This window comes from Fusarium poae, chromosome 2 (genome assembly GCF_019609905.1).
Source record: "Fusarium poae strain DAOMC 252244 chromosome 2, whole genome shotgun sequence".
Taxonomy (NCBI): domain Eukaryota; kingdom Fungi; phylum Ascomycota; class Sordariomycetes; order Hypocreales; family Nectriaceae; genus Fusarium; species Fusarium poae.
Genome location: NC_058400.1, coordinates 9268911 through 9294987, shown reverse-complemented (window position 1 = coordinate 9294987; position 26077 = coordinate 9268911). Strand labels below are relative to the sequence as shown.

The 26077-nt window shown below is 48.0% G+C and overlaps 11 protein-coding genes across 11 annotated transcripts; 8 read left to right on the top strand and 3 right to left on the bottom strand.

Moving 5' to 3' along the window:
* Positions 1-1048: 1048 nt before the first annotated feature.
* FPOAC1_007178 (uncharacterized protein) lies at positions 1049-2486 on the bottom strand (the record flags this gene model as incomplete). Its single annotated transcript, XM_044851646.1, has 2 exons — positions 1049-1748; positions 1804-2486. The coding sequence occupies 2 exons, from the start codon at positions 2484-2486 to the stop codon at positions 1049-1051; spliced, it is 1383 nt and encodes a 460-aa protein (XP_044710358.1).
* A 6968-nt stretch (positions 2487-9454) lies between these two features.
* FPOAC1_007177 (uncharacterized protein) lies at positions 9455-10464 on the top strand (the record flags this gene model as incomplete). Its single annotated transcript, XM_044851645.1, has 10 exons — positions 9455-9503; positions 9562-9599; positions 9653-9679; positions 9773-9826; positions 9873-9899; positions 9948-10024; positions 10077-10134; positions 10192-10216; positions 10269-10333; positions 10381-10464. 10 exons carry the CDS (start codon positions 9455-9457, stop codon positions 10462-10464), a joined length of 504 nt encoding a protein of 167 aa, XP_044710357.1.
* Positions 10465-10905: 441 nt separating this feature from the next.
* On the top strand, positions 10906-12594 carry FPOAC1_007176 (uncharacterized protein; the record flags this gene model as incomplete). The annotated part of the gene is made up of 1 exon (XM_044851644.1): positions 10906-12594. One exon carries the CDS (start codon positions 10906-10908, stop codon positions 12592-12594), a length of 1689 nt encoding a protein of 562 aa, XP_044710356.1.
* Positions 12595-12790: 196 nt separating this feature from the next.
* Positions 12791-13464, bottom strand: FPOAC1_007175 (uncharacterized protein; the record flags this gene model as incomplete). Its single annotated transcript, XM_044851643.1, has 2 exons — positions 12791-13267; positions 13324-13464. The coding sequence occupies 2 exons, from the start codon at positions 13462-13464 to the stop codon at positions 12791-12793; spliced, it is 618 nt and encodes a 205-aa protein (XP_044710355.1).
* A 48-nt stretch (positions 13465-13512) lies between these two features.
* FPOAC1_007174 (uncharacterized protein) lies at positions 13513-14051 on the top strand (the record flags this gene model as incomplete). The annotated part of the gene is made up of 2 exons (XM_044851642.1): positions 13513-13975; positions 14017-14051. 2 exons carry the CDS (start codon positions 13513-13515, stop codon positions 14049-14051), a joined length of 498 nt encoding a protein of 165 aa, XP_044710354.1.
* A 691-nt stretch (positions 14052-14742) lies between these two features.
* FPOAC1_007173 (uncharacterized protein) lies at positions 14743-16315 on the top strand (the record flags this gene model as incomplete). Its single annotated transcript, XM_044851641.1, has 2 exons — positions 14743-14908; positions 14970-16315. The coding sequence occupies 2 exons, from the start codon at positions 14743-14745 to the stop codon at positions 16313-16315; spliced, it is 1512 nt and encodes a 503-aa protein (XP_044710353.1).
* A 1373-nt stretch (positions 16316-17688) lies between these two features.
* FPOAC1_007172 (uncharacterized protein) lies at positions 17689-18811 on the top strand (the record flags this gene model as incomplete). The annotated part of the gene is made up of 2 exons (XM_044851640.1): positions 17689-17941; positions 18051-18811. The coding sequence occupies 2 exons, from the start codon at positions 17689-17691 to the stop codon at positions 18809-18811; spliced, it is 1014 nt and encodes a 337-aa protein (XP_044710352.1).
* Positions 18812-18862: 51 nt separating this feature from the next.
* FPOAC1_007171 (uncharacterized protein) lies at positions 18863-19282 on the top strand (the record flags this gene model as incomplete). The annotated part of the gene is made up of 1 exon (XM_044851639.1): positions 18863-19282. One exon carries the CDS (start codon positions 18863-18865, stop codon positions 19280-19282), a length of 420 nt encoding a protein of 139 aa, XP_044710351.1.
* A 290-nt stretch (positions 19283-19572) lies between these two features.
* On the top strand, positions 19573-21548 carry FPOAC1_007170 (uncharacterized protein; the record flags this gene model as incomplete). The annotated part of the gene is made up of 4 exons (XM_044851638.1): positions 19573-19675; positions 19736-20463; positions 20514-20888; positions 20943-21548. 4 exons carry the CDS (start codon positions 19573-19575, stop codon positions 21546-21548), a joined length of 1812 nt encoding a protein of 603 aa, XP_044710350.1.
* Positions 21549-22118: 570 nt separating this feature from the next.
* On the top strand, positions 22119-23333 carry FPOAC1_007169 (uncharacterized protein; the record flags this gene model as incomplete). Its single annotated transcript, XM_044851637.1, has 1 exon — positions 22119-23333. The coding sequence occupies one exon, from the start codon at positions 22119-22121 to the stop codon at positions 23331-23333; it is 1215 nt and encodes a 404-aa protein (XP_044710349.1).
* Positions 23334-23564: 231 nt separating this feature from the next.
* On the bottom strand, positions 23565-25022 carry FPOAC1_007168 (uncharacterized protein; the record flags this gene model as incomplete). The annotated part of the gene is made up of 2 exons (XM_044851636.1): positions 23565-24782; positions 24834-25022. The coding sequence occupies 2 exons, from the start codon at positions 25020-25022 to the stop codon at positions 23565-23567; spliced, it is 1407 nt and encodes a 468-aa protein (XP_044710348.1).
* Between the last annotated feature and the right edge of the window lie 1055 nt (positions 25023-26077).

Here is a 26077-nt window from a genome sequence, read left to right as displayed (position 1 = left end):
AAATAACATGTGGCAGCCAAGCCTGCCTCGATGTGAGGCTGTTACCTGATAAATGATAATCGTGCAATAACAAGCATTAAGCGGATTGGCAAAAGGCCAGGAGGAGGTAAAGATCCATTCTGTAGAATCTCGTCTGGATATACATACTTGCGCCACTGGCTACGGAACTGCACTGACACTGCCATACCATGACTGGCTCAACGGTGGTAAAATCGACATATCAAGAGTCATGGGCTGCCCAAACTGCATCATGATCGCAATTGGTGACATGATGGCTTTGAGCCCAGAAGCTAGCACACTGAAACCGCACTGTTGATTTAATCAGTTTACTATTCTGGGTAGTTCAGAAACCTCGAGACAAACATATGAGGTTAGATCCCCGACCGAGGGCCGAATGTTGAAGAGTGGCTGACATATCGCAGCCCCATGACGATCGACAAAGAACGCGGGGTATTCGGCAGATCATAGCGCATAAAGGATAAAATAATATTCTAAATAGGGTTTCCAATGATCTTGAAGTGGGTGTATGACCGTCGAGATATTGATTGATAACGGCCTTGTGTATAATCACCGAAGCTAAAGTGACAGACACTATGATGCAGTCTGTAGCATCTGGTTAAGGCTATACCCGATCTGGATAAGTCAATTTTCCTTGTCATACCCTGGCTTCGAAACAGTCTAATCATGGGGTTTGCAGATCATGCAGGGGTAGCAGAAAGTCTCCGAAATCCCCAGTTTTAGCCGGAGTCTCCACTGATGTTCAGGTCCAACGACCCCACAACGGTTACAGCCGATGGGTTTATGCAAGCTAGTCTTGGCATAAGAACTTAAATTCGGGCCGTGGTCGATCAATGCAACCCCATTTTGCTTACTATAGTAAACAATGTTAGCCTCCTGGGGCTTAGGGTATAAAAATAAACACCCTAAGAGTTATAGTCTAAAGAGCATAAACTGACCTACTAATTTCGTCTTTTATGCTTCCAGGCGTCAATTCTTCTGACACCCTGACGCTGGCTTAGTTTACAAAAACAAATTGTTGTTCAATTTGTCAAGGTGGAGAGGATTGCCGCAAACGAGACAGATCCACCATGTCAAATGCATCATCCATAGAAAACTGGAACATCCCTGGAACGCTCTGCACATTTGGACCAAACCCAGCGTCCTCGTCCTCGTCCTCGTCCTCGTCTGAATCGCTCATGAAATCTTCATCTGATTCGTCCATGCTTGAGGAAGAAGAGTCGAGAGAGATTGGAGGTGAAGGAGATCGCTGGTCATGCGCAGAGGCCTGTGAAAAAGGAGACCTAGGACATGATGCGGGGGTGTCAAATGATGATTCCTCATTCCCAAATGACTGTTCTAGAGAAAGGTCTTCGCCCAAGAATGACAAGGGGGATTCGGAGGGGGGTGAAGATGAAAGATCTGGCTGAACAAGGGAGCTGGGCGAGGATGCTAGATCCTCGTTGCTTGATTCTGTGTCCCAGTATGCTTTGCCTTTCCAAAGCGCGGCCTCTTCAACAGCGAACTTCACTCTCGGATCTTGGCACTCGCTGAACTGAAAGCAACGGTGTTTTTTGGATTTGCAAAAGTGACATAATGTCTGTTTTGAACATGTTTCAGTAGAATAGGCATGCTCAGGATCCATTGAAGAGCACATGGGACAGCGCCTCTGGTAGTGGCATTCACGGGCCATATGGCCAATGTCTCGACAGTTGTAACACTGCTTGATGAATTGGTGAGGGTCGCCTGAACTATTGAGCAATATTAGGATTGTCTATCCATAATTGATGATGGAACCCTACTTACCCTAATCGCGTCTGAATTCCATCAAAGGTAAACACCCTGTTGCCACTGACGGCTCGCTTAGCCTTTGCCTCGTCGTCTAGGATCATCCAGAGCCGCTTCGACTTCCAAAATGCCTTGACAATGCCAAACCCCGCTTGGCGGCTCCACTCTCTCGTTCGGCCCTGGGGGTGGAGAAGATACCAAAACTGAGTTTCCTTACCAGGTCCCTTGTTCCGGGACCAAGTTTTGATGTCATCCATGTTAAAGTCCATGCAAAAGACCCAGAAGCTCTCAGGTTCAAATTTCATATTCGTGGAGAGCTTGGCCGGAATCTTGTGCCCGTTTTCGCGAAAAGCACGAGCGGCTTCGAGCGTATCAAAGAGAAAGATCAGATGGTTGGTTTTCGGACTGCGACGGGAACAAGACCTCGCAGCTTGGAAACATTCGTCCTTCAGTTCCAGGATCCGAGAAAGGATACGGCCCGGCGTGAATTTCATCAGAAGTTCCGGGTCGACGATATCCACGATGACGGAAAACTGGCGATTTGCCTTGCGCGCGAGTCGCAGGTTGAGTTTGACCATCTTATCCGCCAGGGCATCTGGTGCAACCCCAATGCGCTGGCTGAGATCCTTGGTAAGAGAGGATTCTGCGCACTTGGCACCGAAGTCATACCTCTCGGGGGATGGCTTGGTGGATGAGGACATGGTTGTGATGGCAGCAAAGGATATGAGATTGACGATAGTTGATGTATCAAGTGGGCAAAAGAAGGTTTTGGTAATGATATTGATGTGATAGAGAGATGAGAGAATCTCTTAATGACAATGTAATAATGATAGAAGCGTTGGTGTTGGTGTGCAATGATAAGACGGAGAGTGGGCCAAACTCTCTTATATGAGATGATCGGTCGAGTGATTGAGTTTCATTGGAAGTATTGAAGGCCTGAAGATTGGATGTTTGAAAACTCGGGGGGACGCGATTGACCCCGAAGTTTACAATCACCAGAGATCACTGTCAGCTAAGACAGCCGCTTCAAGACCCGGACTCGATAGTAAGCCGTTAGTGATTGATACATCGGATCGTTAGTAGAACTGTGACATTCTATTGGGCAAAATCCTAAAGTAGGGCGCATTTTAGGTTTCACGGTTCGCCACGACCCCGCTTCAATGACGATTACAAAGGAAGGCCCCTGAGGCCAAAAGGAAAAAGGATCAGGAATAAATTGTCATTATTATTACTAGGTAGATAGTACCTTCTAATTAAGTATATTATCAAGACTTCTCTACTATCTAATAGCGACTGTATACTTTTTCTAATAGTAGCAGTTTAGGCCCTTGATAAAAACAAGGATCAGACGTTTTGGGTTTACAAACTTTCCCTTTTGAAACGGTAATCTGTTCGGCAGACGAGCTATGGCATGATTTCCATGTAGCTACTGGAGGAAAAAAGAAATTATACGACACATGATTGTAACAAAAGAAATTATACGACACATGATTGCAAACCATGACGCCCGGTGGGGAAGTTTGGCGACTCTGGGATACCTTTCTGGGGTTAGACATAGGAAAACGCGGCTGTGTTTGCCCACTATCGTTTCGCTTTTATGGACAGGAAGGCTTGGCTAACGCGTCAAATGGTAAGCGATATGATAGCTCATGCGGGGATGAGGCACAGTCCGGGCGCAAAATATCGATCCTGCGCTGGGGTAAAGAGACAACTACCAGGATATTGATAACGGTAGTTGTCTCTTGGCGGTAGTTCTCTCAGCGGAAGTTGTCTCAAGAGGTTCCTGCAACAATGCCTACCAAGCGTTCAGCTAGCTCCAGGTAAACTTTGGTCCTACTATGGGCACCAGAACTTTTATCGACATGTGTAGCAAAATGGAAAATGCAGTTTATCCAACAGCAATGAAAGTCAAGATGCATTGCTTTAGCTCCTCTAACTATTTATACACCCAGTGAACACTTGATTAGATAGCTGTAAGCCTGGATAACATTTCCTCTGATTCACAGGTTGATTCATTGTTAAACCATAGACAGTTGTAAAATCGTCTCTATAGGGTAGCAATACGCTATGCCAGAATACCATGCAATTTTATCAAGGTATCATGATAGTCCTCAGTCCTTAGGTGCCAGAAATTCATGCCTCATTGCCTCGGTACCACGTAGGCGGCGTTGGTTACAACCGAGGATCCTCACGCTCTGGGATGACCTGGCCCACCCACACCACACAACCACGACCTACCGATGCCCCTCCCCCTCCAGCAGGCTAACTGATCCTTGGCAAGTTGCAGGTCCCAGCCACCCACCATCCATCCATCCAGAGTTTTGGGAAATGCAATCACTCGCTTGACCAGGGATGGAGGTGATTTTTCTTGATAGATTTTATTTTTTGAAAATGGACCAAACGATGAAAATAAAGACGCCACAATATTTCTCATACGTCCAAAAATGCCAGATTCTTCATTGGCTTGTTTTTTCTGGCGAATGACCCACTTACTGATTGTGAATGATCGCGCCTTCTCTTCTATACATGCCCGACTTATGGAAGGAAGCTGCTGGAGGAGTCTCAATCGACACGTAACACCTGTCTTCCCAATTCCATCATCTATCTTCGTTGCCTTCATCGCTTCCACAATCACCTTCAACTACTCTTCTGCACACGACATCATCACAGTCTTGTCTATTCCTACTCTCCCTTGGTTCTCCACCCCTAAATATTTTCTATCCAATCGCTCAACCTCGCTTACTCAACATGTCATCTCTGGGTGATTACTCTGCCATGTCCGACATGTTGCAATCCTTCGACGAGGAGCACTTGGACATCGGCCAAGATCATCAAGACTTTCTCAACGATGATGAGGTCGAAGAATACACCATCCCGTCTGAGCAGCTACTGAAGTCCCTCACTATCTGGAGTGTCAACCTCAAACGTTCACCCAAAAGGGTTAATCACCTTGAGTACGCAATCTACAACAAGGGTATCAACAGACCCCACGTCATTGCATGTCAAGACCCATGCACGTCCCAGGTCTACAGGGGCCTCCCAGGCTACAACCTTTGGTGTTCAACGGAGGGTGTCTTCACTGAGGATCACTACCGATGGTGGCTGAACAAGATGAAAAAGGTAGGCGAGGTCTCTGATTCTGGAGCCGCGCCTACCCCCATCAGCCCAGCTAGCAATACCAACGCAGTCGACATGACCGGTATTGCGGCTACCGACGCCTCAGATGACATCTGCAGTCCCGCACCAATCAATGCAAACGAGTCGGAAACCCCAATGACAGACACGGCTAAGGAGCCGGAGCTGCATAAGGTGTGCTTTTATGTACACAAGTCTATCCCAACGACCTCCTGGAACGTACTGGTTGACCGGCACACAAACCGCGGCTTGGTTGCTACACTTGTACTACTTACAGCCTCGAGGAAGCTGGCTATTCACAACGTCTACAATCACATGCATCGACTTGACATACAGGGCCTCTTCGACTACATACCAACTTTCCGCCGTCAACACCATGATAACATGTTACTCGGGGACTTTAACCTTCATCATCACGCCTGGAGCCCACGTCAGTTATGGCGTTACGAGAACCCAGCCAGCCGTGAGTTCTTCACTGGCACCAAGGGTTGCTGCCTTCAACTGAAGACCACTCCGGGCGACATCACCTATTCCAATTCTTCAGACAAGTCCGCCAGATCCTCTACGCTCGACTTAACATTTATCGATAACCGCGTCTCTTCGACTGTGCGCTCCTGTGTGACGCAAAAGCCCGCGGGGTTCGAAAGCGACCATGGCATCATCGAGACCCAACTCGAGCGAACTGTTACCCTGGAGGAAAGGTCCAGACTTGATTGGGACAACGTCGATCAACGAACCTTCGAGGACCAGCTCGCCAAGCTCCTGCAATCACAAGACCATCCCCCCTCAACATGCGAAGAACTTGATGAGTTCGCCTATAAGATTACCGAGGCACTGCAGAAGACTACCGAGATCTGTGTTCCCAAGATCAAGGTACGCAACTCAGTGCACAAGATGAGTGAAGCCGAGCAAGAGCTGCAGGCCCTCTCGGTTGACATCGCGAAGTTATCCATTCTTGATCTCACACCAGATGAAGAAATGAAACTCAGGGAGCTTAAGCGTCTCCGCGCCAGGAAGAGACGCGAGATGTGGCAACTGTTTACAGGAGACGCATCAGCGACGCCCGGGCAAACCTTCAATCTTGCCGCCTTGGGCGAGCAGATCTGCCAGCCGATCCGCCCGTGCCAAGTGCCAACTCTAGAGCATGGCGGAGTGTCAGCTACAAGCGATGACGAGAAGATTGCACTTTTGAAGAAAGTCATCTTTCGTCGCAACGATGATCCCAAGTCCAAGAGAGTACCAGACCTTCCCAAGAATGACAAGGGGGCCATCGGGGACATGCTCGACATTCCAATGACCCTCACTGATTACCAACTAAAAGTCCTCATCAGGAAGGCTCCCAAACGGAAGTCACCCGGCGCCGATGGGATCACCAACGAAGCTATCCAGCTTGGTGGCAGCACATTGCGCAAGTATGTACTCCTACTATTCCAGTTATGTTTGCTGTTGCGCTACCACCCGCGCGCCTTCAAGCATGAGGACCTCCTGATGGCGCTCAAGTCAGGTCGGTCACCAGAGGACCCCAAGAACTATCGGCCCATAGCTCTTCTATCTGCCCTCGGTAAGCTTCTTGAAAGGGCAGTTGCTCAGTCGATTTTGTTGGCTTTGAGAAAACGCTTTACAAGACTGCCAGGACGCCAGTTCGGCATGAAGTCTACAACGGAGGCTGTCCAATGCCTATTGGAGGAAGTCTACTCGGCTACGTTGAAGGGTAAGTGCGTTACCATCGTCGGACTCGACATGGGTGGCGCATTCAACAATGTTCATCGCGAATTTCTACTGTCAGAAATGCAACGTAAGAACTTTCCTGATTCCACCATCGAGTTCGTCAGATCATTCTTGTCTTATCGCACCGCCCTCTTCAAGATGCCCGGCCTTAGATCAGCCAGATTCAGTCTGAATACCAGTATCCCCCAGGGGTCCCCACTCTCGCCTATACTCTTTCTCATCTTCTCTTCCGTTATCTTGGAGCATCTCAAGATAAGGCCTAACAATGGCAACGGCGTCTCAACCAATGCCTTTGCCTTTGTGGACGATGTCTATCTTATTGCTGTGTCCGATTCCTATGAAAGGAATTGCAGGGAATTGGAGAGGCTTCACGGCGATCCGGCTCTGAAGGGCAAACAGCTCGATGTCAAGGAGCTGGAACAGGAGCTGGAACGGAAGCTTGGGCCAGAACTCGACCAGAAGCTAAAGGAGGAGCTTCTGGAGGAGCAGAAAGGCGAGCTGAAAAGGAAGCTTGATGACTTTCGCGGTTCCATCATGGAAATCTCCCACGACATGGATATAGTGTTCGCACCCTCCAAGTACCACTTCATGCACTTCACCAAGTGTGGAGTGAAGGAAGACAATCTCCCCAAGGACAAGCCAGCGATAGCTGGCTTTGACAAGGATCCTGAGCTTTCAATGACTATCTTAGGTGTCGAGGTTAGTCACAACCTTTCGTGGGAGCGGCACATCAGAAAAATAGTCTCCAAGGTCCGGCAGAGGACGGGCCACCTGTCACTTATCTCAGGAGCAACCTATGGCCCTCCACTTACGGCCATGCGAGTTTTGTTCTTGACCAAGGTTCGTTCTGTCATGACCTATGCGTGTGGAGCCTGGTTTGTGCGTCGAGGGCCGTACGACGCATATATCTACAGGCAGATCACCAAGGGGCAGATGGAGAAACTTGAGAAGGCGCACACGTTCAGCCTCAGGAGAATCTCCGGAGCATTCGGAAACACCGCCGGCGAGATTCTAGAGAAGGAGCTCTTCATTCCCAACATATGGTCCGAACTCCACGCCCAAGCCACCGTTCAACGAGCCAAGTCTTTACTGGCTGATGATCAACGCTGGAGAAGGGCCAGGGTTGAACTGCGTTGCCCCCAGTCAGGACCTATGTGGACAAGGTATGTCCCTTTGCACAACAAGGGACCTCGCAATCCGTACATCGATCTCGATCTTGAAGCTTGTTATCTCATCCTCAGCGCCCGGTTCAACCTCGCGACTCGCCATCGCATGAATGGTAGCCCGGGTCAGGATCAGCAGGAGTGGGATGACCCTAACAAGCGGAAGAAATTCCTCACCAAGCTTGCCAGGGTGCATGCCACTCAAGACTGTCGCCTCCGTTGGAAGGAGTATGTGGAGCGACGCGACACCCTGAGGGAGCTTCCAGTAGGCACGGCCGGCAAGAAAAGGCCGCTACCGGCTGCGTTTACTGAGCCCTGGGGCTGCCAGAGCCTTGGCTACTACTCCGACATGTCTCGAGCTCACAGCACTATCCTTCTCCATTGCAGAACTGAGTGCATTGGCTTGAAGGCTCACCTCAACAAGATCGCGGTGAAGGATAATTGCGGAACTATCAAGGCACCGTATTGTAAATGCAGGCGTGCCAGGGAAACGCCATTCCATGTGTTCTTCGAATGCGAACGTTTACATGACGCCAGAAAGCATTTGGCCAACAAGGTCAAGCGCATGTCCTACCCAGACCTTCTCACCAAGTACAGCAAGGTGGCTGCCGATTGGGCCCTTCAGTACTTCGACATCGAGCAGTTCGATACTGCTAGGTCAAGGGAGCTGTCAGCAGACTTCCCTCCGATTGAAGGAGTCTCCCCTGCTCGCCGCAGGAATGATGATGATACATTTCAGACACCAGGTCCCTCAAATGGAGCGGTCACCTGGTCATCTCCGAATGTCAGATCATTCGGTTCTGACCCCAGGAATCAGCGGCCGCCCGCCATGAGGCATTCTTCCGACAATGCAACCGCACCCGCCTCTTCACCCTCCGCCTCTTCACCCTCCGCCTCTTCACCCTCCGCCTCTTTACCCTCCGCCTCTTTACCCTCCGCCTCTTCACCCTCCGCCTCTTCACCCTCCGCCGCTCCCTCTACTGGACGCTCCAACAGGTACAACCTCCGTCGACGTCAAACGCCTGGTGTCTCTCCATCTTCTGAGTCAACGATCGCGGATACCCCGCCGTAATGAGATACGCTGTGAGGCTGTGTATCACTTCACTTCTTCCTCCCTCGATGGGACCCTCCCTCCGCCGAGATGCCTGGCGCATCATTTCACTTCTCTTTGACGAACCCTTACCTCCACCGAAATGCTTGATGCATTACTTACGCCCCCCCCACGGAGATGCCTGGCGCATTACCTCCCTCGATAGGTTTCTTTTCACTCCGCCGAGATACCTTGTGCGTCAATTCCTTTGATGGGAACAGGCCTACATCTCCTCCAGAATGCCCAGTGCATCGCTCTTCTCCTGTGTAGAAGCTTGCTTCCCACTTGAGTTAAAGCACCTGGAGTTTTTTGCCTACCTCAGACCTGTTCATTCAGAGTCTGAGGATGCCTCTATTGCTCCGGCTGGCCCGTCTTGGTAGGCCTGATCTGCTTAACCATTTCCTGGTGAAATGGTTGCCTTATCTCTTACTTGACGTGGGAGAAGGCCATTGTGTTGAACTTTATCGTGTTGAAAGCTACGGCGTTAATTACAAGCTTTTTCCCTTCCTCCCCAGAACCTTCCGTAAGTCGTCCCTGTTCGCAAGATCCCAATATGATCGAATACATTCTGACCAGTGTAGCCAGTCCTTTAACTTTGCAGGGTACGAACCTACCGTCGCCCCATGTTCAAGTCCATCCCAACTAACTTTCGCTGTCCAGATTCTCAACACAACGAATTCCAATTCGACAAACTTTTCGTAAGTATGCTTCTTTCCACTTTTGTCGAACCCATTACTAACTATCTAGACAGAATAACGCCACCTTCGCCGAACGCCCCGTGAGTCATCGGTGACTCATTCTGTATGTTATCATTGTCCCCTTTCTACTTCTGATCACATTTCTGATTGTCTCGGCTCCAGCCTTGTCGAAGATCGTTCCGAAGATCGTTCCAAAGATCAAGAAGCGACTCCATCCAGGGCACCCTGTAAGTGAGCCACTTCGATTACTTAGAAAATGCTAATCTGGACTAGGCCTCTCAACGTGTCGACATCGCCGCTGTGCTTCATTCCATAGAGGGCCTTTAGGGCCTTCTTCTCCCTGCGCAGCAAGGATCTGAACTTCGGTTTATTGGCTCGACGGTCGATTGTGCAGCTGAAGGCCTCGCAGCCAAGAAGGACAAGGGGTAAGCTAAAAGTCTATCTCTAGCTTGATGTTAATTAATCATTCTTCTCTAGCAACGATCTGGTTGTCATTCATGTTGGTGATATGTTGACCCCAGGTGTCAAGAGGAGGGTCATCTAGAAGGTCACTGAAGGCCTTAGACTCCCTTAGTTGACTTCTTTCTTCCAGAGTGAAGTCGGTTACGGGGGCCAAGGTAAGCGATCTGATGAACTACGATGTGTGGTCTATTACTAACTTGAATTCAGCTCTTGTAGATGGTTCCTTGGTCCGGCACATGGCCAGGGTCGATGAGGACTCTGAAGTCTGGTGTGTATTCACCGTTCTGTGGAAAGTTTACTATTGCTAATACCTTAACAGTCATCTTGTGCGGTGGTTGTGTGGTTGTGTGGTTTTGTTGATGTTGATGTTGATGTTGATGAGGAAGTGTTTGACAACTACTAACCTTTGGAAGGAACAAGGTGAGCGATGTCCCTCTGCTTTACTGGTTTCTTCCTTTACTAACCTCTTTTTTAGAGCTTTTATGGTAATCATTATGATTCTAACTTTATGAGTCATAATATATACCTTTAGACCGGACCTATATTAGCATCTAGGTTCAAAAACTGTGTTTTTTTATGAGTTGATTTTATATGTATACTTCGGGACTTACGCCTCGAAAATCACCCAACAAAAGCCAAATACAATGCTCTTCGGTAGAAACTTTATGCTTCATTCGCCTGTGACGTTGTGTGGCTTGGTGTTAGCTTTAACCTTGTTTACAGTGGCTCTTGCGATGTCGCTGTGTGAGTCACAGTGACTTCTGGTGAACAGTCTACAAAAAGGCACCAACACCAGATTCCAATCTCAGCTCCTACCATCTTCAACATCATCGATCGCTTCATCATGGTACCATCTCCCATTCTCAGGGCCAGCCTCCTAGGGCTACCCTCCGAGCTTCGCAACCAAATTTATCAAGACTACTTCACGGTCGATGGTGGCTATGTTTACGATGACGATACGGATAAGCTTGTTCAGCCTGGCGGAAAGCCCATCGACATATCACTCCGATCCACTTGTCGCTCAATCGCTTTGGAGACACAAGACTTTCCATTCAGCCTCAACGCCATCAGATTCTCAACTGTGTATCGCAACGATTGGCAAAAACAAGCTGCTTATGTTGAAACGATTTTCGAACACCATAACAAGCTGAAGAAATGTTTGTTACTCCAGCTTCGAGGCCTTGTGACCAGCGACATGTACGAACATTCCAACACTCGCATTAGTGAGAACATGTCTATTGTTGAAGAGTGGGTTGCCAGAGCAAAGATTGAGTATCCCGAAGGCCGGCATCCCGATGTCTCGGAATGGATGGATCACCGTGAACAACATGAATCGTTGCGGCCAAAATGGGGTCTAAGTGGCCTTTCATTTTCAATGGGCTTGTCCATCAGGCATGTTTTGTGGATCATCGCGGAAAGGCACCCTCAAGAATTTATCGCAGCAATTGATGCAGTCAAACCAGGCTGGTCTTCTTCGCACTCAGCTCTTGACTTTTTCGACCTTACTGTTCTTCCATGGTCAGTTCCCTCGCTAGCAGAGCTGATGACTCTGGCCGAAGAGTGGCAAGTTTCGGAACGAGGGGACCGTTTGTTGGAATGGTACAAGAAGAACGAATTCCATACCCTCTACAGGGGCCCGATTTCCAAGTATCGACGACGCCGTTATTTTTCAGCAGCATCCTTGGCCATACGCTTTCTCAACCAGATCACTAAACGCCAGCGTCTCAACATCCAAAATCTCATCATCAACGAAGATCGGGCGTCGGGGCCCCGCGCAGAGAGTCACCCTATCGGACTGATCCCTTTCTGCATCGAGAACCCAAAACTACACATCGATCATCGTATTAACCTATGGCGAAACTTCACTTTTCGACTCGGTTGGCCACTTGGCCTGCGTTCATCTTCGTTTATAGCCTTGGAGCTCGAGTCTGTACTTAGTGAAGACGAAATCGTGTGGAACGACTTCGTCCAGGCGCATCAAGTGCACCAGGAATTTTTACAAAGGGGATTTGTTGACTGGATGGTTCATGTCATGGATCTTGCTGGTTACGGGATGCCTTTGGACTCTTACACTTTGACGCTAGATGGGGACCCCGATCTTAACTACTCAACCGAAATGTTTACCACCCTCATGAAGCACGGGATTGCAGAGCTAACCATGAACTCCGACATCGTGGCTCAAGGCATATTTGCATCTCCTGAACACCCTGACTATCCTTTTATGACACGGCAGTCCATGACAGAGGTCTGTCCCGTGAGTAAACGGAGTTCTCTATTACAATGCAACTTCACACTCGATCAACCATGGGACTATAAAAAGATTGTCGAGGAGAATGATGTCAAACCACGCCCAATAATAGATTGGTTCTTCCCACACTTCGCTGACCCTGGTTATTATGATGTGTTGACGCCTTCACTAAGTTTTCTGGACATCAAGCTCGAGTACTTTGACCGAGAATGGTTGTGGGACTCTACGGATGAGACAATGCGCGAATATGGGGATCAGCTTTGGGTTAGAATCTCGTCAGTTTAGTTTTTTCTGCTAGTAACGAATGACATTTAATTTGCAAACCAACAAACCTGAGAAGAACCGCAGACTGTTCATGCATGTTTTCTATCTCTCTTTTTTATTCTGTCGATTAAACTGTTTACCTAGTACACAGTCATGTTTGTGCGGGTTATGGTAGGTAGGTTATGTCCAGTAGGTGGCCGCCCGCAAGAACCACTAACTACCTGCACCCGCAACTATGGACTTCGCCGATTGACCAGCCATTCAGTCGCAGTTTCACGAAACGATCCAGTTCAGTAGAACCATCTTCCCGAACACCATGTTCCTCCAGGTCCTGCAGTATTCTGTCGATGTACTCCCCTGCTGCAGACAGATGGAGAATGTGGGCAATGGCGTTATGAATCGAGAGCAGCCGGGGCGAAGGGGGATCAATGGTTCGTGATTCAGTGAGATATAGCGTTCGAGTGATAGGGAACTCATACTCCATGATATCCGGGATGAAAGTATTAATTCGGTACGTATGCGACTCTTGGTCAACGAGCTCAAAAAAGATCTGGAAGTCGCCGAAGAACCTATGCAGCCTAAGCGTGAGGGTCAGGGCATTACGAGGCCGGTCGATTTCAGTTCCTTCAACCAGAAATGCAGCCCCATTGTCGAACATATTCAGAATCGTCAATGCCGCTTCCTTGGAAGAGTCCTAGAAGACCGACAATAAGTAAAGGAGGATAGGTTGGGAGAAGTAAAATCACAAACCAGTTGCTTGCTTGCATTAAGCTGAGTGAGTGAATGTGGCATAATATGCGCAACTTCAAGATAGTCATAGCCCTGCCCTTTTACAAGAGGGCTTCCGTCATCATCTTGGGCTACGCCGCCTTGCCGACGCGCATCTTGCATGCGACTAAGGGCCTCCTTGTCGTCAAACTTCCGTGATATTACGCAGCGATGACGATCGCGGAGCAGACAAGCACCCCGAAAAGTTCATTAAGAACTCGCGTCAAGGATAGATGGTTTACCACGTCGGAAGATCCTAGCCAACCACTTTCTTTATCTCAAGAGCTCAACATCTTGCGACAAATTGAGGACGATGCTGAGCAATGCGAACATTCTGACTGTTCAAAAGCATCATGGAATATGCATGTTCATATGCCCGTTCTTCGTCATGCCTTCTCTATTCACCCAAACATCCGTGTCGAACCAGCAGTATCTGCAAAGATCGCACCGTCCTTCGTCCCAACTGTCGGTGGAAGAGCAGCTGTTATCGAAAGTAAGATGATTGATTTCACGCTTCTCCTTTGGCTTAATAGAGAAAGTCCCCAAAAGGCGGTACACAATACGGTTGATCTAAATGCCGACTTGCGGTTAATGAACGGCATCGCAAAGACGGTTTGGAGGCGGCCCGTCGGATGTCGGTACATAAACCAATCGGCATACTCACCGCTCCAATAGCAGTCAACATCGAGACCAAAACAGCTATTGTTTGAAGGTTTCCGAGGCGTAAGTCCCGAGGTAGACCAAAACAGCAACTTCAGCAAACCAAGGAAAATTGGCCGCTGGAGGCATAAGAGACGAAATTAATAGGCCACTTTTATGCTCCTTGGACTATACTATTTCTTTTTATAACCCTAAGACTTAGGACTTCATTTTTTCTGCTACCCACTAGACATATTACTAATTGATTTTTACAGTTGAATTGTCGTTCCATATTACTACACGTTTTTGTTATGGGCACAACTAGTCTAGGGAAGGCTTCAAGCCAATCCATGGTTAGTGCAATCTCCCTGACGCGCTTGCGGAAGCGAATTGCCGACTTGGACGCGTAATGACGAGGGTCAAGAAGTGTATTTTGGGACATCCAATTAAGGGAAACGAGAATCATCCGGGGTAAGCCGCGGGAAAACCTGGGGAATTGAACAATCCTACACTGTATACTTTTCACGACAAGTTAAGACCTTCCAAATCCCTGCCGTGCTAACCGGAGGCAATGCGGACACGGCAACAACGGCATACTGCGGCTGGCAGTCTAGGTAGGTCTCTTGGCTGTCTTGGTAATTTCTATATATGGGCTATACGAAGGTGAAGAACATGTTGTCTTGCTCTTGATCTGAGCTACACTGAGAACTCGAAAAACAGGAACAGCTACAGAAAACCAGGCTTTTCTAATCATTAACCATCATGTCATACTTTGGACTTCGGGGCAAGTCCCTGAGTATCGTACTCAGCATAGTCGCTGCAATGGCCTTTGCCCTCCAGGGCTACGACCAAGCTGTCATGAACGGTCTCCTAACCCTGGATACTTTCGACCGGCAATTTCCCCGGATGAAGAACCCTAACATCGAAGGTGAATTTGCCCTGGTCGACTTTATCCCTCTCTGTCTCTAACACATCACCTCACTCTCTAGGTACTGCTGTGGCCATTTACGAAGTTGGCTGTGCTATTGGAGCTCTTTCTTGCGCTTTCATCGGCGACATACTCGGCCATCGCCGTATTGTCTTCATCGCGGGCTGTATCGTCATTGTTGGTGTCGCGATACAGAGTAGCGCATTTTCTCTCGGCCAGCTTATCGCTGCCAGAATCATTACAGGTCTCGGGGTTGGCGCCCTGACAGCTACCGTGCCTATGTGGGTATCTGAGTGCTCCAATGCCAGAGAACGTGGGCGTCGCGTGCTCCTTCAGGGCTTCTTTGCCATTGGTGGCATTGTCATTGCAGCGTGGATGGAATTCGGCCTTTATTTCGTGAAGGACAACCAAGTCAACTTCCGCTTTCCTATCGCCTTCCAGGGCCTGTTCGCGGTTATTATCACCTCGCTAGTTATGTTTCTTCCAGAGTCTCCCCGCTGGCTCATAAAAAAAGACCGCTTCGAGGATGCAAAAAAAGTCATGGCTGCTCTCGAGGACCTCCCATACGACTCTGAGGTCATCAACGAGGAACTTACCCTCATCCGCGACGCCTACATCGAGGAAAAACGCCAGGCTGCGTCTATCTTCACCATGGGTCCTGAGCGCCAGTTTCATCGTGCCGTTCTTGCTGTTGGCCTTGCCATTCTTGCGCAAATGTCGGGTGTCAACATTGTCACCTTTTACTCCACAACCATCTTCCAGCAGCAGCTACACTATTCACCAGTAGAATCTCGCATTTTCTCTGCAAGCTTGCAGGTCTGGCAATTCATTGCTGCCGGGTTCGCCATCCTGCTCATCGATAGGTTTGGTCGCCGCAAGCTGCTCATGGCTGGTGCGTTGGGCATGTGTGTTGCCCAGACGTCACTTGCCGGTCTTTTGTCTGACTTGACCAATAAGTCTGCTACTGAAGCTGCCATTTCCTTCTACTTTGTCGCCTTGTTTTTCTTCCCTGTCGGTCTCTTCCTTCTTCCATTCATGTACGCTGCTGAGATATCACCTCTTAGCATTCGTGCCCAGGTTACAGCCGTCAGTGCCTGTGCCAACTGGCTGTTTAACTTTCTAGTTGCCGAGGTGTCCCCCCATGCCCTCAAGAACATTGGTTTTAGATACTACATTGTCTACTCCTGCATTACCTTCTTCACATTCATCGTCATATACTTCTTCTACCCAGAGACGAAGGGCCGTACTTTGGAAGAGATCGATGACATTTTCATCCAGTCAAGGGGTATCTGGGATCCAGTTAAGGTCGAGAAGAGCCTGCCAGGAGACACTATAGCTCTGGCGGAGCGCCTTAGAAACGTTCACGAGCAGGAGAAGCATGATGCAACACATGCAGAGAACGTATAAAGTAGTCGTCAGGCATACAAATATATTATTATTGCCAAAGGAGAGAATAATCGTGACACGTATTATTACTGGGCAACAGGGGTAGAATCATGTTTTCGCCGTCGTCCCAACTCAACATTAATACAGCGATAAGGCTCGCGGTCCAATAGTATAGGTTAAACTTGGAATATTGTCCTCGAATATCTCGGGAACAGAAGAGTTAACCGCTTAGATTTAGCGACTCTATTAAATGCAAGGTCAAATGGTGGCTTGACCAGACTGTTTATTTGAATGATAAGGTCATCTTTGGCCTTTTGTCTACAACTACATATGGTAGCGGCAACCCGTCTCGTGAGAAAACGAATTACCGAGTCAGCCAAGCCGAACTCTTTATCCCACCGCCAACCTCATAGTTGACCTCGTCATCAAGGAGTTAATTCTACAGCTTTCAAGTTTGCCAGACGAGACAAGTCCCGCCAAATGATGTACCGACATAGATTCGGTGAGTAGATAGAACATAGTTGACTTGGTCATACAAGGAAGAATTAAAAAACGTGGTTTCTTCACATCGCTGGATCTTTACCCCGTCCCAGGAGATCTCATTCGTGAAACATGCTGCGTTTTGAGCAAGAATACTTGAGTGGAATGGGAGTCTATTCATCGCCATTTGTCCGCCTGCATTTGATCCTCTCCCCTTGATCCTCCCCAGTCTCTCGTTTTCATTTCTGACTTGACGCAGCAATTTTCTCTGCCATATCATTTTGAACAGGAGTCTTCAGTCTGAAGCTATCCTCGTCGCAACTTGGTAGAGTTGTTCCCTCAATCGGAGGCGATGAGCTAGAGTCATTGCTGTTGTCGATGTCCTCCCAAGCCTCAAGGAGCAGCCTCTCCCTCAGACCCTGGGGTGTATAACCTGGTCGCGCCTTCGCAGCGATCTCTCCTCCATATAAGCTGCATCGTACTTCCTGGCCGAAGAGAGCTATTTCTAGCGCTCGGTGTAGACATTTGATGAACATGTCATCGTCTCAGGAGGATGTCGGGATTGGCGTCGGACACGCGGGTATGAGATGGGAGCCGGTTGTTAATTACAGAATATCAGGCGTCTGCACAAGCAACAAGGCCCCGATTGCTACAAGTAGTTTCCGTTTATCTGCATACCTAGTTAGTTACCCCCAGTATATTTTAGTTGCCTCCCAGGTTTACAGCACGTACTTGAAACCCCTCATTCCTGATGTATTAATATGGTCTCATACTATCATTGCTTGTATAACCTTCTTCTCTACTTGAGTTTTATCTTTGAAGCAATGACGAGTAGTATATTTTCATGTCTCTTTTATATCCCAAAGCTCTACAATTTTTCTTGATGAAATTTACTCTACGCCTCGCGTCTCAAAATGGCTGCTAAACTGAGATATGTCCGTATGGATATGGATGATCTCGCCTGGGAAAGAAATGACACCGAACTCGAAGAATGGGAGCGATCCTTGAACAAAGCAACTATTTATCGCGATATCGCCAACTTTATCAACAAATATCGCCCAGGAAAAGCTGTCGAGCTGCATCGGCCGATCAGAGGCGGCTATAATGTCTTCTATCGATTAGAGTACCAAGATGGATCCTCTGTTGCTATTAGAATTCCCAGTCCAGGTATGTGAACTCTGCTACTGCTAGAAAGGAATATTATTTGGTGATTTTCCGAGGCGTAAGTCCCGAAGTATAGAAAGGAAACTTCACATTGGATCTAATGTATAAGTAGCCGTTAAATGTCCGGATGAAAAAGTGCGGTACGAGGTAGCAACAATGAGATATGTCGCCGCCAACACCACCATCCCAATACCCAAGATATACCATTGGGGAACGGCAGAGGAAAATCCTCTAGGGCTTGGGCCATTTATGATCATAGATTATATCGAGCATGAGACAACCTTGTCCCACGTCCTCAATGATACTTCACTAGACCCGACAGATTCCCACTCACTTGACCCCAATATCAGCGACGAGAAGCTCGAGTTCTTATATCGACAGATGGCGAGCATTGTCCTTCAGCTCTCTACGCTATCATTTCCCAAAATTGGTTCCTTGGTTGAAAGTGACGAAGGCCATATCTCTGTAGCTGGAAGGCCACTCATGCAGAATATGAACTCCATTCTCGATCTCACGGCCTCTCCTGCCAATCTTCTGCCCAGCCCAACACACGTGTATAATACATCTCAAGACTGGTATCATGCAATGGCGAACATGCATTTCATTCAACTGACATTCCAACAAAACAATAGTGTTGAGGATGAGGATGATGCTCACGATAAGTACGTTGCTCGCCAGCTATTCCGACAACTCGCATCAGAAAGGTATCTCGACTGTAAGTCAAGCCAAGACCAAGACACCGTCTTCAGGCTCTTCTCCGAGGACCTACGACCATCCAACGTCTTAATTGACAAGGATCTTAAAGTTGTTGGTGTTATCGACTGGGAGTTTGCCTATGCAGCTCCGGCAGAGTTTTCTTCTGATCCTCCCTGATGGCTTCTCCTGAAATATCCAGAGTACTGGCCAGGTGGCTATGAGAAGTGGATGAAAGCATACGAGCCTCGCTTCAGGACTTTCATTTCTGTCCTGCAGGATGAGGAGAGAAAGCTGAAGGCAGGAAGAAAAGTCGAAGATGAGCTTAAAGACCTTGATATCTCAAAACATAGGAGGCTGTCGCTTTCACAGGAAATGCAGAGAAGTTGGGAAAGCAAAGAGTGGATGGTTCGATACGCAGCGAGAAATAGCTGGGCTTTCGATTTCATTTATTGGATATATTTGGATCCCATGTACTTTGGCGATAACGAAGATGCTGATTATCGTGCAAGGCTTTCGCATTTGAATCAGAAGCAACATGACGCTCTGAAGCATTTTGTTCAATTAAAGGTGAGGCAGGAAAGGGAGAAGAAGCTGGTTCAATGGAGCGAGAAAGATGCCAAGTCTGAGCTTAGCAAGATCATGGTTTAGGTGAATATAGGAGAGGGAGCGTGATGATTAAGTAAGAGAAATTGAATTGACAAGAATGAACCTAGGACAAAATTAACCTGCCATGTATAATCATCGTTCTTGGAGAACGGCCGGACTTAAGTCCGAAGAGGAAAAGAGAAAGGTTGTCTGCCTCAGGTTTCCAGAAACAATGTTTCCTGTCGGCTACTACAACCACATTTCTCCTCTCTCTGACTAGGCGGGGTTGTCTCTAGAAGGATATCCATTTCCATTCCCAGATCAGAAGTGAGTTATTTCTCATTACAACAGCCATGGCCGACGCTGGATATCCACCAACGCCTTACTACTGTATCACAGAAGCTCGCTGTAGACTCTGCCAATTCTCACTACAAGATGGAGAGACCATTGTCGCAGGTATCGGAATACATACTATTATTTTGTTATTCCAGTTATCGTGCTGACCCTATTACCTAGATATTGGCGACAACGGAGTTTCCTGCGAGTTTTCGTTCCACCGACGCACAACCTTCTACGACGATGAGCTCGATATCAAACTGCACATGTGCCTCGCGAAAAAATGCAGGTCCCGTACGAAAGCCATAGTATGCTTCCACAGCAGCTGCTATGAATTCCGCTTCCGCGCGATAACGCCCGCCTTCCTCGCCGCTACAGACTACACTTTTCCTCCACCGTTGACTGAGGAGCGTCGACGAACTCAGTATATCCGACAATCTCTCACTTACAGCCTGCAACAAGCAAAGTTCTGGCCTCGAGAGATTCCCCTAGAACTTTGTGCCATGGTTGTTAGTCTTCTCTTGCAAGATTGCGCCGCCCTCACATCACAAGAGCAAGTGGATAGGTGCAACAGTGACGTTGCTACAGATGTTACCTTGGATCTCAATCGACCTATATACGCAACGTATGTAAAAATCGACGGTCGATCCTATATCAAGGCCCTCGGGGACGAGCCTCGAAACAGCACCAAAGGGCAACTGACAATCCGATTGTCGCCCCCCATACAAGACCGAAAAGCGGACAAAGACATCTTTGTAGCAAAGGATCATCTCGGCATCCGTCGAATTTTCTTTGTCTCGCCTAGACACGTCGAACAATGGTGTCGCACTCCTCCAAGTGTACCAGGCGCGTGGTGGGAACACTTGCCTCAGTGTGATATTCCCTCAACCATGGTATTTAAGACTGATGTTGGTAGCTAAACACCAGAAAGTATTATCTCAAGCTAACGTAAATGTAGGGTTTCAAATTCCGTGGCATCCAAGGTCTGCAAAACAAGTCCCCCGCCTGGCAACTTCCAGTTTCCACACAACCCCCCCTAATTGATCTGTTATCGCTGGAGGCGCCGAAAGAATGCCCAAACGGCCTGCGTATGCGCTTTTTTGACTGCAATTCGCCCGATGCTATTGGATACTTTGTGGCTACTGACGGAGCCAGGACATTCAGTGTCTTGTCCCATAAGCGAGGCCAAGAAGTGGAGACAAGTTTGTTCAAAGAAATCGATAGCCCTATCTGCTTTTGGATGTACATGCCTATCAGCGAGGATGAATATCTTACCGATATCTGTAGGCGGGCAGGGCATTTAATACTTCGGATTGACACTCTGGGGTTAACAGTATGATCTCCTTTCATCTGTCCCATGCTAAGCCGAGCTAATGAACTATCTTAGTTCACCACAAATCGAGGACGCACCGCCGTATTCGGACTCTACGGACATGCCAGTGTTAACATACAGCGCGTTGCTGCCATACCTCGCAGACCATCCCGTATCTATTACAATCAACCCGATGCCCGTGGCACACGCAACGCAGACTTTATTGCTCTAGAGAACAGTGATACCACCACCCAAGACAACATTCCAAAAATGCCTGTGTCTGTCTCTCCTTGTCCCGACACGCATGGCAACGAAATCTGGGTACACACCTCGTGCAACATGCGACGCCTGACCGGTATTCAACCATGCATCAATACCTCTGCCTCTCACCGACCGGTTGTTGGGATGCTTCTCTATTACCATGACGGTCACCGTGAATCTATTGGTCAGTTCCGCCTGGACTGGAGTATCAAACCTATTGCAGTTGGCGAAACCGATAAGTTGTACATTTCCGGTAAAAGGATGAAGAAAAGCTGGGGTTATGTGGCGAGTGTCACGACCCAGGCGCCCCTCGATCGAGGAGTAGACTGTTGGCTTGATGTTCCGCAAGTTGGAGTTTTGGAGTGGTGGTTCTCATCTCGACACAGTGTTCTCTTTTATGACAACGTTCGGCTCAATTAAAGAGGTCATTTTTTCTGCTACCCACTAGGTAAGCTCACTCGCCGTTGTGGTAGTTGAACAGGTTGGCCAACATCAATCAACCCTGCACTAGTGATATCATTGCATGCCTTTCAAGCAATGATCTGCATATGTCGAATCCTTGTCTGAGACTACGTCCAATGAGGTACTGAGTTCAGATATTTGTGGATTCGGAGTGAGCTAAAGAGACAAATTTCGTAGGTCAGTTTATCACATCTAGACAGCGGTTCTTAGTCTGTTTATTTTTGTATCTCAAGATTTGGGGGCCAAATTTGATGGCACCCACCCACAAGCCTGTGCCTCTTTGAACCCAAATTCCTATTAAACACAACAGTGAGATCGCCCCGCGATTATCATAGACTTCAAATCTGAACTTCCAACCTGATGCCTCAAACTTTTAGCACATCGAGGCCACAACTAGGCATACGCCTAGAAGGCAATCAGTCATACTCTCCAGGCGATACAATCATAGGTTACGTATATCGAAAGACCCGCGCCGTGAGCCCAAACTCAACGGTTTCAATCTCCCTGTCTGGGAGAACAAAGTCCAAGATGGTTGTACGGCGCGGGAACAACAACTCATCAACCTATAGAGGCCGTTTCAATCTGATCCCGCGAACTGGTTATTCACCAACGATCTTCAAGGGTCCGCTTCATATCAGAGGCGATGGCGACGAGGCCGTCTGGCCGTTTGCAATTACGCTGCCGAAACATGTTGATCCAGCCTCTTACAGTGGCGCCGACCAGAAGGAAAGTTATCTGCCCCTTCAAAAGAGGGACTATGACCTACCATCGACTTATACACTTCGTACCTCAGGAAGCACAGAAGGGTTCGTCGAATACTTTTTAACAGCCACTTTGAGTCTTACCGGCCAAGGCCACCATGATATGCCTACGTCCACGCTACCTTTCCAGGTATTGACATTGAGAGAGGATCCCCCCATTGCAGATTTTGAGCTGAGACGTTCCTCAAATCACAAAACGGTATCAAGCTACCGACTGATACCCGGAATGGAGGAAACGAAGCTATCATTTTCTCAAAAAATGAAACAGTCGTTCAATACTTCAAGTGTCCCAGATTTCCACTTCAACCTCGTGGTGGATATACCAACAGTCCTTCAGCTGGATAACCCCATGCCAATACCGTTCAAACTACAGGCTGTTCCAGACTGGCAGCACACTAGCGAGGTCATTAGAGACGTACCGCAAAAAATAAAGCTGAATTGGCTTGACCTATCCATTACCGAAATCACCGAAATTAAATGTGAAGGAACATTTTCGCCTCATACCAAGCAGAAGGACTCGACAACTAGTCTTTGCGTCATGAATTCGATAAACGCACTTGGAACCAGCTTGTGCATTCCGTTTAACGAGGAACCTCCGCTTGATGTTGGCGAGCTCATCAATTTGCGCCTTGGAAGGTCAACCGCCGGCTTCTCTCGGCAAGCAAACTCTGGAAGAAATACTTTTACTCCCAGTTTCACAACTTTCAATATTCGCCACTGGCATAGGCTGCATTGGGAGCTGCGTGGTGATATTGCGGGGGAGCGCTTCAGCTTTTCGGGTGCAGTACCTTTGACGATATTAACGCCAAGCGATGAACAAGGACAACCAACCCATGTTTCGCTGGCGGGAAACGGTCCAGAGATGGGTGCAACAAGTGGACCTTCGATGCAACGGAACGAGTCGTGGATTAAGCCTCCAGATGAAGATCAAGCACCACCTAGCTTTGATCAAGTCCAACAGGAAGATCTCAAGGCAGGGTAGACATAATGTATGGGGTTTTCATTTGAGAATTTGAGTTGTAAATAAAATATGAAGATTGAATTTTATGCTATTTCCTTCTAATCTGCTTCGTCCTCGTTGACTGTCTCTCCAATCCATCGAGTCCCAGGACAATAAGCTGTCTACATCAAGTACAATGGACAAGGCTCAAGCTAAATACAAACATCCAAGACTGTCTACATAACCTAACTGGCATTTGTATTGACGTTATACCTAGATTCCGGACAAGATTTGAGGGAAAAGCTTCTCAGTAAAGTCCCACAAGATTGGAGTGTAGTCTGGGGCCCAAGTGAGTCCAGTCCAAAATGTGTTGCGCTGACCTTGTAGCGCATAAAGTTTCTGATAAAACCCAGCAGCTAACTCCTTAGGCGACACTTTGGGTACAGTGAGTCCATGTGATGCGAAGGCCACGATTTCAGGGTCGGTAACATCATATGTTCCCGCAGCATCAATCTTGGAGAAGACTTGTTTAATCATGGACTTTGCTTTCTGGGCGGTCAGAGTGGCACGACCAAGAACACGCGTAGTCCAGAGGTCCTTATTGCCCGCGCGAGTGTACGCATCAACAAAGTTACCTTGAGGAAGGTAAAAGTTACCCTGATTGTCCCATGCGTTGCGAATACCAGTAACATCAGAAGGCAAGCTGGTCTTACCAACAACGCTGACGTAGAGGGTTTCCCAAGAGAATTTGGAAAAGATTGACTTTTCGTTATTGTCAAGGTCCCATGCGTCGGTGTTGCCAGGGGATGGGGTTGCTGCAATAAGAAGTTTCTTAGCTCTCACATGCTTCTTCCCATTTGGTGTTTGAACGACCAGGTCAACACCCTTGGCCTTGCGACTGCTCGAGACTACAGTGCTCTCAAGGAGGACATCGTCTCTCATGAGTTCGAAAACACGATCATAAAGTGTTTCTGAAGAGTAAGTCTCGGGATACTTGAAAGATGGGCCTGCCAAGCCAAACCCTAGAGCGGCGAGTTGGGGTTGTCCAACAACAGCCATGACAAACCACGTAGGTGTGTTCACTGCATCAGACAGCCAAATCAATGTTCGGAGGACTGCAAGAGAGCTACCAAGGCTGTGTTTGTTCAGGAACTCTCCGAAAGGCAAGAGAAGATCTTCTGGGATCTTGCCCTTTTTGAAGTAACCATTCTCAAACCATGGCTGATATTTGGTTGCCAGTGCGGCGTACTCGATCAATGCCACAGTTGAGTTGATGAGCCCGTAGTCAACATCCACATCTTTTCCAGTATTGAAGTCGATGTCCTTGGTGCCAAAAAGAAGATTGAACCCGCTCTGTGGATCCGGATCAACCAGTCCAACATTGAACCGCTTGAAGAATGCTTTGGTATTCTCTCGGCTCAGGTACGCTTGAACTCCGTAATTGATAGGCCTGTCTCCGCCGTCCGGTTGATAAGCATGGACGTGGCCTCCCTACGAACTCGTGTTAGAAGAGGGCAAGTTTGTTCTGAGCGGCTAACTTACAAGCTTGTTCTCTTTCTCAATGACCAAGACACTCTTGCCGTAGTCTTCTCGGAGTCTGACAGCAGCATAGGCACCTGTGGCACCACCGCCAATAATAGCAACATCAACGTCATGGTGTACAGGTTTGGGCTTGGCCAAGGCTGCGCCGGCCAGATAGTTAAAGAACAGAAGTAAAGTTGATCGCTTCATGGTGGACTGAAGTTATGAAGTACAGAGCTGTGAACGAGCAGTGCCAGTATCATAGTCTCGGACATCTGTCATTTATGTAGCCCAGGCAGTGTCGATTTACCCTTCTGCTTCCATTCGGAAATGGCGGGCGCACTTTACCGGGTTCAGGATTGATTGTTCCGCAAGTCAATGCGCAAAACAAATAATCTACGCCAAGGATTGTTTGTCCATGCAAGAGAATCTGGATTAAGTAATGTCGCCAGTTATGGAGTAATACCGCTTGGTTGGTACGATCGTTAGCGTGATGTCGTATTCGGAATAGCTGGAACAATTGAGTTTGATGAGTTCGTCTCAAACTATCAATAAGTATGACGATCTCGGCAATTGTTGCTGCCATGCATATGCCTCGCGGTATCAGGAATATTGACCGCTAGAAGCTTGCGAGATGAGCTTCGCGGTCAGTTCATGTTGCTTGGACCATACTTCTTCACATGCTGATACCTGCTTTCACCGAAGGATAACGGGTTTTCAACCCACTGGGTGAAGTACCTAGGATAAAAACGCTAATGCAACTTAGGTTTGCTCGTTGGTCCCTTGTACCACCGAACCAACAATTATGACACATCACACTAACATAGAATTAGGAAATATGCTGTCTTGAAACGGAAAAGGCTCTTTGGCAACAATGCTATTGTTAAACAGCCACCAACAGCAAACACTGTTGATATCCGTACTCGATGTGTGGCCCCTCCTGTGAAATGTCCGCCCAACAGTATTGAAGACGTGATCGTATGGATTCTATTGCAAGAATTCACGACGACGAGCGAGAGGACCCCATGCACAATACTTAGTGGTAAATGGGTGGCTCGAGCTGATTGTCGACATTTGCTTGTAATCTACACATGATTGACTTCCACTAATGTATCATTTTGCACAAAGATCCCCGACATATTATTGTGAGAAACAGAAACAGACTTTCGGCTGCAGATGACTGTATGCACTCCCTTCGCGTATTGAACATGGCCCGTATCGTAGACGAGTCCGCTTTCTACATCAGCTAAGTGATATGCTGAGCT